Below are 19434 nucleotides of genomic sequence, written 5' to 3'. Positions count from 1 at the left end.
CAGGTCCTCTTCATGGGTGTGTGTGGGGAGTGGGGAGCGCTGGTAAAACAGGAAAACCTGAGACGGAGCCTGGAGTCGTGCAAAGGAATCAAACAGACTTGGTTTATTAAAAAGTCCAGTCATTTGCTTTGCTTTTGAACAACCTTGAATGGCATTGTGGATGGGTGGGTGGGTGCGTGGGATGCTATTAAGTATGAACAAATTTGGAGTAAGAATCTGCTATATCTGCTATCACACGACGTAATTTTCTCCATTTTTTTTTTCTGATTGCAGATTTAATCCATTTTATCGGAAAAGTAGAAAATGCAAAAACAGCTAGATTTTCATTAAATTTTAATTATTCTCTTCCCATGCCTTTTCTCGCTTGCTCCATATCTTCCGAAGAAGACCTGGAGTGCAGGGTAGGAGAGACCCAAGAGCAACTCAGAGGGCAACAGCTCAACTTCACTCCCCTGCAGCCCCTGCAGCTTGCTGCGCCCCTCACCCCTCCCCCTTACCCGGCGCTTACCATTGGTCATTGCCATGACAACCAGCAGCTGCCGGGTCGGCTGCCTCTACCGCAGCAGGGGTGGGGCCGTCGGGGTGGGGGAGGGAGAGGAGGAGCCAGTGGAGGTGTCTGCTGCAAGTTCCTGGCTGCTTCTGAGCTCACCCCATCCTCCAAGAGGGAGGAGGCCTGAGCGGTGATGCTGCGCTGCTGTCGCTGCCGCCTGCCTCTGCTGATATTCTAGTGGGGCTGGAAGGGTGGTTCCTGTTGGCCACATCGCCAACCAGAGAGGAGGAGGAAAAAAATCCCAGCAGCCGCTGCTGATGTTGGGTTCGGAGGCTGCATCCGACTCGGTCACAAGGAAAATGGATTCAGTTTGCATCTCTCCCTCCTTTCTACAGCTTCTCCGAGTCTCAGCATGGTGAGTAGGAGACCTAGGGGCTACCTTCTTGGTTTAGCTGGTTATTAAATGACTTGTGTATACATTTGTGGCCTGGATTTGAACAATGACTCCCGTCTCTCAGTCTAGGAGGGGGAGATGTGGAGACAGATGAGGGGAGAGAGAGAGAGGAAGGTTACCAGGGAGAGGAGTGAGAAGGCATCCGCTTGTGTTTAAAAAAAAAAAAAAAAGTGTTGTGATTTTTATCACAAATTGGCTCAGAATACAGACTGAGCCACTTGATTCCTTCCCTCCCAAGCTTAGCAACAAAATCAGGGGGTGGAAAAACCGCTAACAACAGGAAAAGGGTGCTGTTGAAAGGAATCGTTTCATTTGCAGCTCTTATATGTAGGGTTTGGGCCTTCCTCAAAGCCCCATTTGGTGTCTCAACCTTCTCCGGCCTAATTATCAGGTGGTTTTGTTTATTTTCTTCATTGCTAAGGTGGCCCCAGAATTTAGCCTTCTATTTCATACTCTAAAGGACTCTTGTTGAGAAACAATTTGATGGATCTGGAGCTTCATTTTTAGTACATAGATTTGATTGTGAACATACAGACATGCATCTTATGGTTATTCATATCAGACATACACATTACTTAGCATTTATATTGCATTTATGAAGCATATTTATATGTGGAGGATGCTTGCTTTACTATCATTTTTATGGGTTTTGAATGGCTCTGCATGCTTGGAAGTAATTGCATTTTTTTTTGAAACTATGTTTCTGGTTTGTATTATTATTCATTGGCTTCCTTTGGATTAATGTGAGATTTATTCTTGTTATTGTCCCTTAGTTTCATTGTGACCAATTAAGACAGATGCCTATCATTTGATCTGCATTACAGAACTAGATGTGCATTCATAGAGTGGCTCTTTTCTTTATTTTTAATTGGGTTTGTTGGGAGTGATATTGAGGGCCCTGGATTTACAATGAGGGGAAAGGGAGGTGGCTTATGGTATTATTTTGCATCCAGCATCTTGCCAAATGAATGTTGGAACAAATCAGTTTTCTCAAAATTCCACCCCAGTCTTTGTATGTGTGTACCTTATGTCCCGTGAACATGAAGCACAGCTGAGCTGGAAGGTGAAATGCATTCATTTTATTTAATAGTGCTGCTATTTGATGTTCATTCCTTCAGTATCCAGGCACCATTTTATAGTTCTCCCAAATATTGTGTTACAGGTCTGCTTCTGTAAGTAATTAAGTAGGAAAGTAGGATTGCTTTTGAAAATTTAAGTATTCCCAAGAACACTGGGATAGCTATTTCCAAATCAGCCAGCTTATACAATGAAATGAAAGAGAGTGAGCAAAGCTTAGCTGGAGAATGGCTCATGCTACTATGTGCTGAAATAGGAGGGGGGTGTAGTTTATAAATGCTTACTAGGATCTGCTTGACCTTTTATTATGTCAAGGTTTTAAGGCAGCTCAGGAAGACTAAAGATGCCTGATATGAGTAGCATACAGGGCTCCATTACCACCTAGGATAATGGATTTCATTGAACTAAAGCCAGAAAAATCCTTGCAGGTAAAAGTGTGTTATAATATCGCATTCATCATATATACTGATTTCAGTCATCTGCCTCTTCTCCAACAATATCACTCTGGATATCTTAAAAACATTTTTTGCAATGTAAAATAACATAATTTTTTTGCCTTCATCTTTCATTTGATTTTAACACTTCCCCCTTGTTTATAATTTTTACATGTTTCAGGTTTATTGTTTAATTTTTCTGAGAATAATTTTTCTATTTGGTTTATACATGGGACACATCCTTAGTGAGTTAATTTAACCTGCTCATAGTATGTCATATGTTATATAGATTCACAACTCTGTAAACTCATGCTATTATGTGCCTAAATGTAACAACTATATAAAGTAGGGCAAGAAAGGAGTTACTGGGCTTATATGTCATATCAATTTTTTATAACACTTTGTGTCCTGAATATTTTAATGATAACTTTGACTGCCCAAAATTAAAATTTCTGACATATCTACAATAAACTAAAAAAAAAAAAAGATATGTAGCAATTAGCCCTGTTTCATACAATGAAAGCAGATAGCATAGGGCTTTGTTGTTATTTCCTTTGTGTTGAGTTTCCATTTGGATGTGGTTTTTATGGACAAAGTTGGTACAGTTTGAAAAGAGGCACATCACTGTCTGCCTTAGGCTTAGTACTCACTGTAAGTAGTCTGTTTCAGCTCTATCGCCAGGCCCTGTGTCTGAGGAAGGATTCAGACACTATTAGAATTGTTTCATTTGAAGAAGAAAAAACTGAGAGATTTCAGTTTTTTGTTTGATAACAATTATTTGTTTCAAATAAGCTGATGTTTTACATAGGGGTTGTATATTGCTATTTTGTGGAATGTAAAATATGGTCAATGGGCTTCAACTTCATTAAGAAGAATGAAAATTAAAAATATGAAATGTAGAAGTTCCTCTTAGTAAGTGAGAATAGTTAAGTGGATAATCAGATAAGGTGGTGCATTCTTCTCTCATTGAAACCTCCAAAAGTGTGACCTACATATGCATTTGTCTGGGATGGACTAGTATCCCTCTCAAGAATTCCTCTGGCTTTTTCTAGAGTTAGTCATCCTTTTAAGAATGTGAGTTGTTTACTACCAGGTACTTCTAGATCTACAATAGCTAGACTCCATTTTGTAATTGGCTTCTAAATTACGAAATCTGGATATTTAAAAAAAAATCTATTGATCATCTGCTTAGAGAAATTTTTATGTAATTCTGCCAGTATGCAGGGATTAATCTGTTCATTAGAGCCCTTCTTTCTCAGCAGCTTAATGAAATGCAATGCCAAATACCTACACTAAAAGTTTTCCCTCAGCAGGCAAGGTGGTGAACACCTGTAATCTCAATGACTCCAGAGGCTGAGGCAGGAGGATCACAAGTGCAAAGACAGTCTCAGCAACTCAGCAAGACCCAGTCCCAAAATAAAAAAATAAAAAGAACTGGGTATGTAGCTTAATGGTAAAGCACCCCAGGATTCAACCCCCAGTACCAAAAAAAAAAAAAAATACTCCCTGTTGTATGGTTAATGTATTGTATAATGAAAAATGTATTATGTTACTTAGTAGAGCCTAGATACAAAGTAATTCAAGAGCTACCAAGTTGAAAAAAAAATATATGTAATGAATAATACATACAAAATGATTTTTAAAATATGCTATTTAAATGTGTTGTTTGAGTAGAAGGTACTAATTACCTTTTACCCAAACATTGTCTTGAAAATGCCATTCTTGTTGGACTATTACAGTTCAATATTTTGACAGCCATGAAAACCCTTAGTAAAACTTGTTTTAGTTAAAATGCACATACTTTAATTCTTTACTTGGTAGTAGTTATTTCCTAATTTTCAAAGTGACTTCAGGGATATTTTAATTTTATGTTCACACTCTCAGTTTCCTTAAAAACTTTGTGGAGGGTAAAACTGATTTAGAGTGTCTTAGAAAATATTTGGAGACTAAAATCTCTTTTCTGTATTTCTAATTGACTCATGAAAAGGTTAGTGTTTTGTTTCTTGTTGTAGAGGCTTAGAAGAAAAACAGATTGATCATGGAAATTTCAACATAAGTAACTCAATAATCAGCTTTCATTGCAATAAATAAACTAGGTTAAACTCCGGTGTAACTTTGAGAATTTAGATAAATTCCTCCTTTATATATCCTACTATTTTTCTTCAGGTGAAAACATGCTTACAAACACAATGAATTAATGAATTTGCTAATAACTATTAGTAGAATTCTTATATGATTAGCCTAACTTGCATATGCCAGCAACATAAAATTTCCTTGGCGGATATAAGATACACATTAAAATAGATAATGATGAAAACAATATAGTTATAATTAGTACTATCATAATCTTATTTTAATGTAATCACTAATAGTTCATAAGTGTACTTCCCTTTTTTATTTTTTGTTTTATACACTCAACAGATCAGATCACTTGAGTTTTTATCATCATAATTATTTTATATAAATGGAAACAAAGTCACTGAGGTTATATTTGTCCAAATTTTTGTTTGGTTCATGGTCAAACAGGGAGCTAGATTTCAAGTCTTCCAGGCCCAAATCTACCATATAAGAAGGTATAACAAATTGCTTATTTGTTTTATAAAATATAAAATATTGTAAATCTACATTATTTGGCTCATTTTTATTTGAATATTTCAGGTACCACAGTTTGCTTTTTGACCATATTGAATCGCCAAACAGACTAAATACATGTGTAAAATATCTGCAAAAAAAAAGAGACACAAAAATATTTTGCAAAATATCTGGGTTTCTTGATATTTCAGGAACGCATAGAAGCATTTGTCTAGGTGAAAACCCAAACTTTGTTGTACTGTGATATAAACTAAAAAGCTACCTGCTAAATCCTGAGCATCTCTCTACCTCATATTCTTAAAAATAAAACAAATGTTGTTATAAAATAAGTGCACTTCTGTTTAAGAACTTTCTGATGTTTTCCTGGGCAAATTCTTCTAAAACTTTTCTGAAATATCAAAACTTGATATTTTTCCAAAAACAATCTAATATTTTGGTTTCTTTTATTTAATTTTTTGAGGGGTACTGGGAATTGAACCCAAAGCACTCCACCTCTGAACTATATAGCTATATCAGCCCTGATTTTATTTTTATTTTGAGACTGCATCTCAAAATTGCCCTGTCTCAGCCACCCAAGTAGTTGGGATTACAGGTATATGCCACCAGCACCAGTACTCACCAGTTCTTGATTTTTCTTTTGACCGTCCAAAATATACACTTTCTCTGACTACATGGTAATTCAATCCTGCAACTAGCAAATCATGCTATCTGAGCTAACATTCCATATATGGAAAAAGGTGTCCCTCATAATTAACTAGCTTGCAATAAAAGTAAGACCTATTGCACTAAAGATAGTCTATTTACAGCATTATTCACTGATATAATTAAATTTTGTTTTTCAAATTTTTTCACTTGAAAAGATAATACATCTTTCATTGTGGGGAATGATACTATACAGGAAAATCTAAGAGGAAGATGAAAATCACCTGTAGGCCTGCCTTCAGGAAATCGTTCCTGTTTGCACTCCGGAATCTTTTTTTTTTTTTAATTTTTTTCCACATGCACATAGAAATGCCCATAGACACATCATTTCATAAATGCACCATACGCAAAAGATTGTTTTTCATGTTTTACTTTGTGGAGAATAGCCATTTTTTCATGTTAATAAATATATTTTTAATAATTTTTAAATCTCTGTTCATTTTTCTTGATGATTCAAGCTGTTTTTTTCCCCACTTAGAGGTCCTTACACTTGGGTTTTAAGTAATTCTCATGACACAGGTAGAATTTGCTTGATGTACAGCAGGTGATGAGCCAGGCATTATTTTCAGGAAATATGAGTTGCTTTTCCCCGACCTGTTACTTCATCTCATAATGGGTATTAAATTAACCTGGGTCATCCCTTGTCTGCTGATAATGAATGAGTTGAAAACCCAAGTGAGTGAAATCTCTAGTTTGAATCATGAGGAAGTTCACCATGTGTGAGCATCAGTATCAGTTAAAAAAAAAAATAACAAAAAAACCAAATTTCTTTCAGGTACATTTCCCTCCACCATATGATGGTGGTGTATGCTGTAGTTTTAACCTCTGTGACAAATTGACATCCTTTACAGAAACATATTTAAACAATGTACATTAGCTGCCACAAGACTTCTGAGAATAAACCAGGATGTATTTTTGTCATCTCTTGTTCACTGTGATCATTGTACATGTATATGATGGTTTTCTAATGCCAACTTGATGTCTGACTGTTTCTCTGTTTAAACATGAATGGTTGGATTCATCCTAAACCTGATGTCTGAACTTTGAATATAACTGTGTGGAGAGGATTTCCTAGATGTGTTTCCTCTGTCACTCCCTGTGTTTTCTTCATAGCACTTGCCAAAAGTCATGACTATAGAGCTATTTGGTTTTAAAATTTTTTTCCCTTCATTATATTACAAGCTCAAATGGTCTTGTCCACAAGTTAATAATAAATGCATCAGCACAAGGTGGTTGCAATAAAGATTGGTTGACTGACTGACTGACTGAATGAATGAATTGAGGTTCCCATGAAGATCCTTTGTCCTAAGTTTACAGAGATTTTCACTACTAGTTCTTTAGACTGTGATTTTTATTCTTTTAAATTATTTATAGAGCAGGGGATATAGTCCAGTGGTAGAATACTTAACTAACATGCATGAGGCCCTGGGTTTGATCCCCAGCACTGGTAATAAATAAAGACATAAATAATCTGTGAAATAAAATAGATCATATGCACATATGTGGTATTCTCAGAATATTGTTAAGCCCTGGATGGGGAAAATCAAATTCTTAAAGGTACTAAGTGCAGTGATGGATTCATCATTAAAGATAGCTCACTATGGGCTGTGATGTAAGAAAGAAATGCTGTGAACACTTCTATGGCTCCTTTTATGTCTTTTCAAGACTAAATTACAAATAGGAATAGTGATATTGTTAAGGGGATTCCTTTGAATTCACATTAATTTATTAAAATAAGTTAGTAATTTAATTATCAGTAGTAGTATCTAATTACATGTAACACACAGCTATTTTGCTATTCTAGAAATACATCCTATCAAATTCATTAAAGAATCATTCCTTCATATCTTTACCCAAAGAGGAAGCCGAATAAGAAATATATTCTAAAAATAAACTAAGGCAGCATTCTGCTTTCATGTAAGTTTGGAAATAAAATATAGAAAGGGTGACAGGGAAGGGGGGTGTACTTGGCAGGTGCAGAAACTTACCTTCCAGCCACCTGGGACAGCCTTCCCCCACCCCCCATGGGTTCCTAGCCCTCTGACACACTGAAGCTGAAGTAGGAAGAAAACAGCTTTGTTGCCTTTGTTTGGCATCTAAGTCAAGATCATGGCATTGACTGCAATCTTGAAATTCTGGAGTCCTGCTGCAGTTAAAATGCACATGGAAGAACCAGATCTGACCAAGTTTAGCTGACACTATCTGGTTAGAAAACAACTCTTTGGTATTATTTTCAAAGAAGGAAATTTTGCTGTGATTATTATGCCTAAAAAAACCTGTGAGTATGTGCTGAAGAAAAAAGGGTGATATTTTCATCATGCCTTCTGTTTCAAACTGGAAATATTCCCCTGGATAATGCTTCCCAGCATAACCACATCAAAAATGTAAACCAAGCAAATGTTTCTCACCCACACTCCTTGTGGACTCTTTCTTGTACAGCATTTCATGGAGAGAGGTAGTTTCCAAAAATAAACTTAGTTCTTACTCTGTAGTCATCCATGATCCATATTTAAGGGCTTTAAACTACTCATAAGGACAAACACACCTAATTTGAACACATTTTCCAAAGTAAATGTTGTTCACATTCTTAATGCTATAATACTAATAAAAATAGAAATTTTAATTTATTATTTATCTTTATTAATTAACTTTTTTGACACATTGTAATTATACATAACAGTGAGATTCATTGTGACCTATTTGTACTTATACATAACATGATTTGGTAATATCATTCCTCTGGACCTCTCCCCACTCCCACCCCCAACCCCCTTCCCCTTTCTCCACTTGTTTCTAATTTTCATAAGACCCTCCCCCCACACACACACCCTTTTTTCCTCTCTAGCTTTAAATAACATTCTGTTTAAAGACATTCTGTTCCCTCTAGGCTACTGTGTCATTCTGCCATTAAGTGATGAGCAAAACAATCAATAATTAATTTTCATAGAATGGTAAACAATTTGCTGAATTTATAAAAATCCTATGCTGGGAATTAATATGAAAATCCACAACCTGCTAATTTGGCTAATTGACACTGACTAGATAGAAGGACCTATTTTGAAGATATGTGTTACAGACATGAAACTTGCTTTCTTATGAAGTTCCTAGATAATTTGGACTGTGAAAATGGATATTCTGAAATTCCTGGGGTTTCTCTGTTATCTGCTCAGCTCTAGTTACCTACAACCAGAGGCAGGAATTACCCAGGCGCCAGTGGCTCTTTGTCTCCTGCGTCCATGCAGGAATAATTTAAGTGGTAGATACTCAACCATAAGACGGGTTTTTGTGTTTTCGTGAATATATGGGTTTTTTTTGCTGCATTAGGGAAAATATTTGAATTTTTACTTCTTTTCATTCCTTTATTTAGATAAAGAAATGGAGGCTGGAGATCAAACCCAGGACCTTGTACATATTAAACATATTCTCTACCATGGAGCTCTATCTCCAGCCCCGACTTCCTTTTATTTCTAAAGCATTTCACTTAATAAAATCACCTATAAAATGTAGAATTTGTAGTATTTTGAGTCAGATGGTTAAAGCATTAGTAATATTTAAAAATAATTGTTAGCTTTTAAAAACTGAAGTAATAATAACTGCCCCCCACCCCCATCCTGTTTTGTTTTGTTTTGTTTTGGTACCAGGGATTGAACCCAGAGACACTTAACTACTGTGTCACATCCCCACCTTGTTTCTAAAATTTTTTTTTTAAATTTTGAGATAGGTCTTGCTAAGTTTTTCAGGGCCTCACTACATTGCTGAGGCTGGCTTTGAATGTGCAATCTTTTCACCTCCACCTTCTGAGCTGCTTCGGATTAAAGGTGCATGCCACCACACCCTAACTGGGCCCATTGATTTAACACATACCCCACTCTTCTTAGCTGGATTGTCACATTTTTAGAGCTGCAGGCTGCATTGCTGCACTTGGGAAGAAGATAAAGGAAACATTCAGCTTGAAACAAGGAAAACTGCTCCTCCAACACTTGAGTGACTGTCAGGTTTACAACCTGCATATATTCATTGGTGTGTAAGAGACCAAAGTTCAAATGCTTGCTAGAAACATACCCAAGTCATTCTAATGCTCATATTTGAGCAGGTTTGACTAAAAAATACTGTCCAATCTCTTTTGGCTTGGTATATGTATATTTTTCTCTTTTTTCTCTATTTATAGTTTTTAAAGCCAAGCCTACATAGTTTAGCCAAGGCACCTAGAAAGTATTAAGGGGGCAGTTAGTCATTGGTCACTTACTTACTGAACTTTGACATTTGTATAGTCTGAAAACATTAACTGTCTATATTTATTTTGTATAATCCTTTTGTTTTGGAACATTGATCTTTGGCCATGTAGACAATATAGAATTGTTTGGGTCTTAGTTCACCTGGTGCCATCAATAACCACATTCTTGAGGTGCTTAATGCTGTCTGTCTAACCAGGAGACCTCTATGACAGTCACTGATGAGATGGTGGAAGAGCATTTTGTTCAGGAGGTAGACTTTGTGCACAAATGAACTTTCCCCTGGGTCACGCTTAAATTGTTTCAGACTTGAGGCTGACTCATCTTTACTCTTGAGAAGAAATGAAGAGATCCATAGTTTAGAGTTTTTCTTATAATTCAAGTAAGACAATTTATTCCAACAACAAAAGGGATACTTCTGACCCTCTTAAATAGCAATGATATGTGATATACTCAGAGTTTATAGGTATGAAAAGTAAATTATTCAGAAAAGGAGAAAAACTGTTAAATCCTTTGAGCACTTCTTTGGTATGGATTATGCTGGAGTGTTTTCATTGGTGTAGATTTCACCATCTTCAAAAGTCTAAGGCAGTAGGCATTTTTCTTCCCATCTCAAAAGAGGAAAATGAAGCTCTGATGGGTTAAATGTCTTAGAGAGGCATCTGGCCAGTATATTTTAGAGTTGAAATTGGAGAGAGGTCTATTTGATTTTATAGCACAGTCATTAAAACCTGGAGATGTGGGGCCAGGTCCTGCTTCAGGAAAATGCTTGTAAACTTGGGTAAAATGTTAGTAAAAGCTGTATGTGTATCCAGCACAATATTTTTAAAAACATACTTTTATCTGAAATTTCATGAGTTTGACACGAGAAGAAATACTAAAATATCTGGCCCCTTTGAGAAAGTATGAAAACTTGGCAACAACAGGCCTACCTGTCTCCCCGCAGAGGTGTCTGAAGTTTAACAAGAACCAGCAGGCTGTCTTCTGCATGGGTATTTCCCTCCCCATATGCACCATCTCCACTCTCCAGGATCCCTCCCCAATTGGTGGCCATTGTTCTTCAGGTAAACATGGAGCTTTTGTTAACATAGAAGCCAAAAATGAATATACATAATAACCCAGCAGACAAACGTTTGCTGAAAATTAATTACCTGTATGAAATTTAATGCTATGGTTTGTGGACAATCACAATGATATTTCAATAGGATAATTTATAGTTTCACGTAATCCCTCTTATGTCCCTTCAGTTATTTATTTTATGCCTTTCAGGATTAGTAGGCTAAGGGGTTTTTTCCCCCCACAATTAATATATTTTTAGGACTTTATTTTACAATACACGAAGAACTTTTAATACTTTTACTTAATCTGCAATAATATAGGTGAGGTAGATATCATACTAATATGTATGGCTTGGGTCTTTTGGTCATCCTTACCAGATCCTTCTTTCACTTACAATCAAAGCCAGCCAATCCATGGGTGCCTGTATAAGAAGATAAGAAGTAAGCCAAGGGCTTTGTGTTGTTTATTTGGTGGGGTGCAGGGTATATGAATGGGTCATTCTCACAAGTGTACCATTACCATCTTCACCAACACCACACAGCTTCCCTGAAGATCCTCAAAACAGAAAGTGTCTGTAGGCTTCTGATTATTAGCCCCATCCTTGTCCCAAAGGATGTATGTTTTTTAAAGGGAAAAGAGCTAAATTTGAAGAGAATATTAACATGTAACTATTACAGGAAATAAATAATACCCAGTTTCTTGCAGAAGTCTTTGTTTCAGTAAACTGACTACTGTGGCTGCTAGCCAATGGACCTAAACTAAAAATGTTCGTGCACGTTTTGAAGAAGTTGGATTTCAAAATGTCTTCAAACTTTCCTTTGTTCTCTTAAGATCTACCTTTCATTTGATGAGTCAAATATAATAATATTTAAATTAGTAAACAGAAATTATTGAAATATAGCAATTTACTTTTTGGACTAAATCCAGGTTAAAAATTTTCTAAGGATTTCTTTCAAAACATGTTTAACAGTAATGTTGTGTTGTTGTCGTTATTATTATTATTATTATCATCATCATCATCATGCTGTACTGATTTTTGTTTTGCATTACTAGAGGAGTTCCCAAAGAGAGGGACCTCAAGACCTTAAATCAGGACAAGTGGGATGCTTGGAGTATATGATGGAAGAGAATTTCAGTACCTGTCAGTCAGAGGCACAGGTAGATTTATTTAGGAAAGTAGATATACATTCAAGGGAAATGCAGGCTATCTCAGGGGAGAGAAGTCTTTTTGGGAAGTGGGGGTGAAGTAAGAAATAAATATTCAAGGAAGAATGCCAACCATCGTAATAGTGAGAAATATTGGGGGTAAAGAAAGGAATTCACATTCAAAGGACAATGTGGGCCATCTCCAGAGGGAGAGACAGCAACCCCTTGGTATAGGGTGTTCATATTTATAGAGGGACAGTTGCTATAGGGCAGAGTGACACAATTTTTTCCAGTTTTTCCACATTGCCCTCATGTTACTTTTTCCAGCGAAACCTGAGCCTAGTAGCTCTGGAATGCTTGTTTTGCATTTCCAAGTTTCAAGGGCTTTCCCTGCTTTCCAGTGGCTCATGGGGGTGCTTCTCTTTTGAGACCTAGTGGTTCATTTTCTGTATCCTCAAATTCCTATCTCACCAATGTATATTGAAGAAGGTGGTATTATTCTTATTTTGTATGTAACTAAATGAACGTTAATTGAAATAAAGCAACAACCTTTAATCAACATTATCCAACTAACAACTGATAGAAAATCTGTATACAGGGTAAAAATGAGAGTTCATAACCCACTTGAATCAAATGTATGAAATATGATATGTCAAGAACTATGTAATGTTTTGAACAACTAATAATAAAAAAAAGAAAAAAAAAAGATTCTAACTTTAAGTCTGACTCCAGAGTTGCTCTTCAATAATCTACCCCTCTTCCTTCTTAATGAAAACTCGATTGTCCTCTTGAAAATTAAAGTAAATGAAGGAAAAGACAAATGTATTCCTAATGCTACTAATGTTAAGTATTAATTAAAATCCAATTTTTACTATCACGGATAGCAATACTCTTAAAATTTGCATTCGAGAACCAAGTCCACATAACTACAGATTTCTCAGCAAGGACTCAAAATTAGGGCCTGAATGAATCTCAGTTCTAAAATAAACCCTTTGAAGGTTTTGTGTTTAAATAACTATTAAGAGATCATGTGTGTTTTGTGTACTTGTAATATTGGGGATTAAACCCAGAATTTCTTTATCACTAAGGTACATCCTCAGCCCTTTTTATTTTTTATTTTGATCAGAGTCTCACTAAGTTGCCATTTGCCTACAATCTTCAATCCTCCTGCCTCAGCCTTTGGAATTGCTAGATTTATATATGTATACAACATGCACAGCAAGTTTTGTGTATTTGTACTGTGTCATTCAGAATTTTCTTTTTAAAACAAAAATTTAAATAAGCATTACTATATTTTTTAAAAACAATTACCTAGTTTTCCTTCCTACACTTCAAGCAATAAACACACAAGAGAAAATTTGTTTTTCACAGTTCTGCAAACTATAACATTTTTTTTTTCTTTTGAAGAGATTCAGGGAGTAGTTTCATAGAAGTTTGTTCTCTGGGAAATGTCTAGCAAAATAACTTGAGCAGCATTAAGTCCCAGAATTTAATACTCTGAACAATACCATTTTCCTGTGATCTTATATATAGTTTCACAGTATTAATCCATGAAACTCAAGACTCTCTTGTTTCAATTTTTTTTTGGAAAAAAGCAGGAGTTATAATAGAAATAAGTTTGGATAAGAGAAAACTTAAATCTTGATTTGTTTATCTCTGTGTACAGATCAAGTATGTAGGATGAATTAATTGTGACCTATCCTAACCATTGAATACAACAGGGCACTTTAGCTGTAGAAAAATGTTTAGCAATATACGAAAATATGCGAAATGTCCTTTAAGTTTTAAAAAAGGTTCAAGAATCAAAAGATGAATTTAAACCCAATTTTGTGGAGAGGGAAACTATTACATAAGCGTACCCATTTTTTAAAAGGATGAAAACAGTGTAAATCAAAATGCTAACAAAGTGATTCTAGGTGGCAAGTTTATGTGAAATTTTTTCATTGGGTCTCTTATGATTTCTAAATTAGCAAAATGAGGTGAATATTTTTGAAGGAACAATTTTATTATCAAAAATTCTAAAACATCCACAAACACAAATACTTGACCATGTGGAATGCCTCTAGAGGGCTACTGGAAAATGGTTCTTTTGTTCTACCTGGATCTGAGGTTCCAAACTGGTTCTCAGATAAAACCACAGTGTTCCTGGTGAGCCACAGGGAGAAGCCAGAAGGAGGTTAGGACCCAGCCTCTCTATGCAAAACACCCATTGGGTATCTTCCTTGGTTTTGAGAAAAGGTCCTGTCTCAAAATACTCAGAAACTCAATGACATAATTCATGTCATTGATATTTTTTGTGCCATAATATCTAATTTCTTTAAAGCCTAAACATTTCAACTTGCACTTGAATATCCAGCATCTTATTTTTATTATTCTCTGTGGTTTTAGTTCATAATAGTTATTAGAATTCTTGGGTATAGCATAATACTCCATGTGTAACCCTGTGTGGCATAGTAATAATCCATTTTTTATTGAAAAATCTTAACGAAGGGTTATTACATGAGAAACCAAAAATCCATACGAATTCTTCATAATCTTAAGCTTTTTCCCTTTGGGAGGTAGGCATAGCTATTCCCATCATGAAGGGCCTGCCTGCCTAAATTTTGATGCACTTTCTGAAGATTATATGATATGAGATATTTTTGTTCCTGAGCCTAATAATGCTGATGGTAAAGGTGATGCTGATGCTGATGATAATTCACACTTGGAGGGTGCAACCAAGAGTGACACAGCTCCCAGGAGGACTGTGTGCATGGCCTCTCCCTCAGTGGGGCAGTGCTGAATTAGCACCTGCTGTGTGCCAGGTGAGGTTTTGGACACTTAACAAACTTAGCAACTTTGGTGTCCCTTCTATATACTTTTCTTTTTTGGAGGAAACAATGATAGAGAAATGTTAAGGAACATGCCCAAGTTCAACAGTTAGTAAATGGTGTGTGTACTGAATAGCTCCTAAGTGCTGGTCTTGATCCTAAGTGTAAGGGACAAAGATCAGGAACCCTACTCAAAAGGGGTATAGAGTAGTAGGGATACAAGTCTGTAAACAGAAAGTTAAAAGTAAAACATCACAAACATTGCCAGGGAATAGTTTTCCCCTCCACCCTCAAAGAACATGGTCTCAAACGAAAATTGAACAACTTAACACTTGCCATCCAAAAGTAGTCTTATTTCACCTAAATAATAGTTGTCTTTTTTACTGAAAAAACAAAATTAGAATGTTAATTATTTTATAGTGCCTATTTCCTGCTATATATTGTACGTGGTAATGCTGTACATTAGTATATTTTAATGTTATTTGGCAAATCTAGCTCAATGGTGAATATTAAGATAACTCAAATACCTTAACTCACATGTGAATTACTAATCAAGGATTATATTTTTTTCTCATGACATCAGCTGGTAAACTGTTCAGTTATGAGCAAGACAAATATTTGGACATTTTAAATCAAAACAGAACTATAAAATATTTTTCAAACACAATGGAAAAGGGTGTTCTTTAGCTTTGTGATCATGATTTTAATATAGGAAAAATTAAGTTTAAAAATAATTTTGACACCTATGATGGATCTATTCTTCTAAGTTAGGTGTGTGTGTGGAGGAGTAAGTAGTGAATGGGGAACCTGCAAAGATGAGTAAGACTGAGTCCTAAAAGTACTGTAAGCAGTAAGCATGTAGGCACTGAAATTGTGCCAAGATACCCTGAAGTCTTTATCAGAACATGAAAACATTTGCAAATGGGCATTGAGCTTGTGGAAATCTATACAGGGAAATTTGGTTAGGAACATCAATCAAAACCCATGGATCAAGAAAAAACACTTAAATCAGAAATATTGGGCTTAGGTACCTGAAATGCATGTGAGGATGTTGTAACCTGCATTGCCTTAAAGTTAAAGGAAGAATACTACAAGCTGGGTGTGGTGGCGCCTGCCTATAATCCCAGCGACCTGGAGGCTGAAGCAGGAGGATTTCGAGTTCAAAGCCAGCCTCAGCAAAGGCTAGATACTAAGCAACTCAGTGAGACCCTGTCTCTAAATAAAATACAAAATGGGGCTGGGGATATGGCTCAGTGGTGGAATGCCCTGAGTTCAATCCCTGGTACACACCCATCTCTACCAAAAGAATACTACAGTCATAAATGGCCATTATTCAGGGAATAATATAGAATGTGGATTTGTAAAATAAAGCAAAATAAAATCACTCAAACAAAGTCCTGTGCAGTTTGGATGGTTTGCTGTGTTCCAAATTTCAGCCTACATGAAGCTTTATCGCTTGGGATATATTAGAAAATGAGCTATGAGACTGAAATGAGACATGACTGTCAAATCCTGAAAGGAAGATTATGAATGGCCTTCTAAAGTTTTTTTTTCACCCATCTGAACCCTTCCTTGTGTTTGAATCTAATGAGGCCATATGCACAATAAGTATTGGAAAACATGTTAGATACATCGATTGCAGTTACAGTCAAGGGACTCTTTCATTATTATTTTTCTGCATTTAGTACATAAAAAGTAACCCAGAAAGTGAGGAAAAATATAAACCCAGAGGAAAAAAGGTCACTGAGTGTTTAATGGGAGTATTGATCCCAGCTAGCTTGCCTTTGCCTTGCTGATTTTCCTCCCCAGAGCCATAATTATTAGTACTCCAGCCATGGTATTAAGTAATCTGTAAACTCTCCCTCTCTCAGTGTATAGTCATGTCACTGAGGCAGGAGGCTGTAAAACCATCTCAAATCCCTTAAACTCTTTATTTCTCCTTAAGTAAACAGAAAGTCCAGGTTTAAATTATCCACAAGGATGCTTCTGGCTGTAAACCTCTTATGTTTATGACTCTGTGATAGTTCCTTGCACTAGCTGTCAGCCCTGCATCACAATAGATGTTTTCCAAGGTAATTAGGCAATATCAGCTTTTAGCCCTTTCCTCCTTTTCTGTGGGTGTACCTGTGTGCACACATGTGTTATATTGTCATCTGGTTTAGCAAACAAGTTCTTTTTTTAAAATTGATTTTATTTTTCTTAAATACACGACAGTGGAATGCATTACATTCTTATTACGCATATAGAGCATAGAGGGAGGGGGCAGGGGGTTAGCAAGGATAGTGGAATGTGATATACATCATCATCCAAAGTACATGTATGAAGACACAAATTGGGTGTCAATTTACTTTATATACAAACAGAGATGAAAAATTGTGGTATATATGTGTAATAAGAATTGTAATGCAAAAAAGAAAAAAACAAAGTACACATATAAAGACACAAATGGGCATGAACATACTTTATATACAAAGATACGAAAAAGCAAACAAGTTCTTAAATTCAAACTACGATTTTAAAAATGTAGGTAATGAATGCTGCTAGGCTAATTAGTCACCCACTGTATAAAAGAACTGAGTTTACTTCTAATCCAGCCCAGATAAGGCATCCTTCGGTGCTGATACTCAAGTGCAAGGTAAATGCTTGATTAACAGAAATATTACTGAGAGGTTTCTGGCTTATTATTGGGATATATATTAGATCATATGTAAGAACTCTTTCCACTCAATATTGTGAACATGTTGTCAGTGGAACCCCAGTGCAGAGGCATTCTCTGCGCTGTGAAATATTTGCCTTTGCACATTCAGATAATCACCATATAGGTTTCTTTAAGTTCTCCTATTCCAGGAGCCACGGTTTTCAGATGGATCAGTATGACACAGTGCAAAGGCACAAAACTGGGATTCAGAAATCCTGAGTGTAATCTTGGTTCAACGACAGCTAGTATATGGCAAGAGCAGGCATCCTGTCCAATCTTGAGTTTTGCTTTTTCAGTTGTGAAAGGAGAGAAATAAAAGATATCGACTCCTTTCCTCATCTTGAGAGGAAAATAAATGGTAAGAAATATATAGAGAAGGGTTTCTTAATTCTTTTGCTTTCAGGTATGCAGGCATATTCGCAGGCTGATTGAAGAAATCATTACTGAAAACCTGAGTCTTTCTATGTGCTCTGTTATCATAGGGACTGCAATTATTTATGGAGCTGACTTAGACTTCCATTAGCCTAATTCTGCTTGAGAGAGTGAGGTAGAAGGGCGAAGGAGGAAAGGAGAGAAAAAGATATATTCCTGAGGATGAGATCACAACCCAAGGAGGAGTGAGGGAATTGCAGGTGGCTCAAAATGCATATTAATAAAATAAAGGTATTATAAACCTGCATATTAATTTTATCTCTGTTTTGTAATATCTATTTACACAAAATATAAAACTGCATAAAATTACCTTGACTGGCTGGGACATAGGGAAGATATAGTGAGAGAGCATCTCAGAAGGCATGTGTTATAAACATTTTAAAAACTATTATGATAAAAATGTTAATGAAATGCAAAGATATTTGTATATAAAGTAAAAGTAAAAAAGACTTGAAAACACCATGTCTTTTAAAAAATGTTTGAATATGCATGAAGAAAAAGGACCTAAAGGAAACAAAAAATATCATTTGTATTCAGGTGGTAGAAATAGTAAAATACTAATTTTAGTGTTTTTCTTCTTGTTAACTTCTGTTTCCTAAGTTTTTTTTTTTTTTCCCCAATGAACATATAATACTTGGTTAATAAGAAAAGAAGCAGGACTGGGGATGTATCTCAGTAGTAGGGCATCTGCCTACCATGCTCCAGACCCTGGGTTCAATCCCCAGCACTGCAAGGGGCCGAGGAAGCAAACCAGAAAAAAACTTAAAAAAAAAAATTACCTGATCATTTCAGAGAGCTCCTGATGGATATTAGGTAGGAAAAGATAGACCTCATATTCTTTTTTTCACCATTAAGGTGAGTGATTTTATCCTTGATCTTTTTTTTTATTTTAGTGTGAATTAACATAATTATTGACCACAAATAAAGGTAGGAAGTGAAGACTCTAGGATTCAGACAAGCCTACTGAGAACAGCAGCACTGTCCTGACAGAATTCAAACTAATGAAACTGAAGGACAAGCCACAGGATCAGGCCACACAAACCAAAGTCATCACCCTCAGTAGAAAAGAACGGAGCTTTCTTGGTGTTCTGTCTACTAATGGTAATGCGGATCAATATCGGGGTCATTTTTCTTTTGGAAAGATGTGACCAGTTGGTTTATATAAACAAATCCTTCTTAATTCCCAAAATGAATCCTGATAAACCAGCATCGTCCTCTGTTAGTATTTATTCAGTATATACTCATACTGGAATCCTTCCTAGTTATTCTAGTCTTTTTTTAAATGAATTTATTGTAACCATCTATTTT

At 35.9% G+C, this 19434-nt stretch overlaps 1 protein-coding gene across 7 annotated transcripts in view; it reads left to right on the top strand.

Annotated features, from left to right (window-relative positions):
• Positions 1-592: 592 nt before the first annotated feature.
• Jakmip2 (janus kinase and microtubule interacting protein 2) overlaps positions 593-19434 on the top strand; it is a 162501-nt gene continuing 143659 nt past the window's right edge. For all 7 annotated transcript variants that reach the window (XR_013438018.1, XR_013438021.1, XM_078047382.1 and 4 more), the window contains exon 1: positions 593-905. Coding sequence is in view for 1 of the 7 variants with exons in the window: in XM_078047382.1 (XP_077903508.1) it covers positions 903-905 (3 nt within the window). In the remaining 6 variants the exon portion in view is untranslated. The remainder of the gene's footprint in view (positions 906-19434) is intronic.

Source organism: Ictidomys tridecemlineatus, chromosome 1, assembly GCF_052094955.1.
Source record: "Ictidomys tridecemlineatus isolate mIctTri1 chromosome 1, mIctTri1.hap1, whole genome shotgun sequence".
NCBI lineage: Eukaryota > Metazoa > Chordata > Mammalia > Rodentia > Sciuridae > Ictidomys > Ictidomys tridecemlineatus.
The sequence above is the reverse complement of the archived record's forward strand: the minus strand, read 5'-3'. Positions and strand labels throughout refer to the sequence as shown.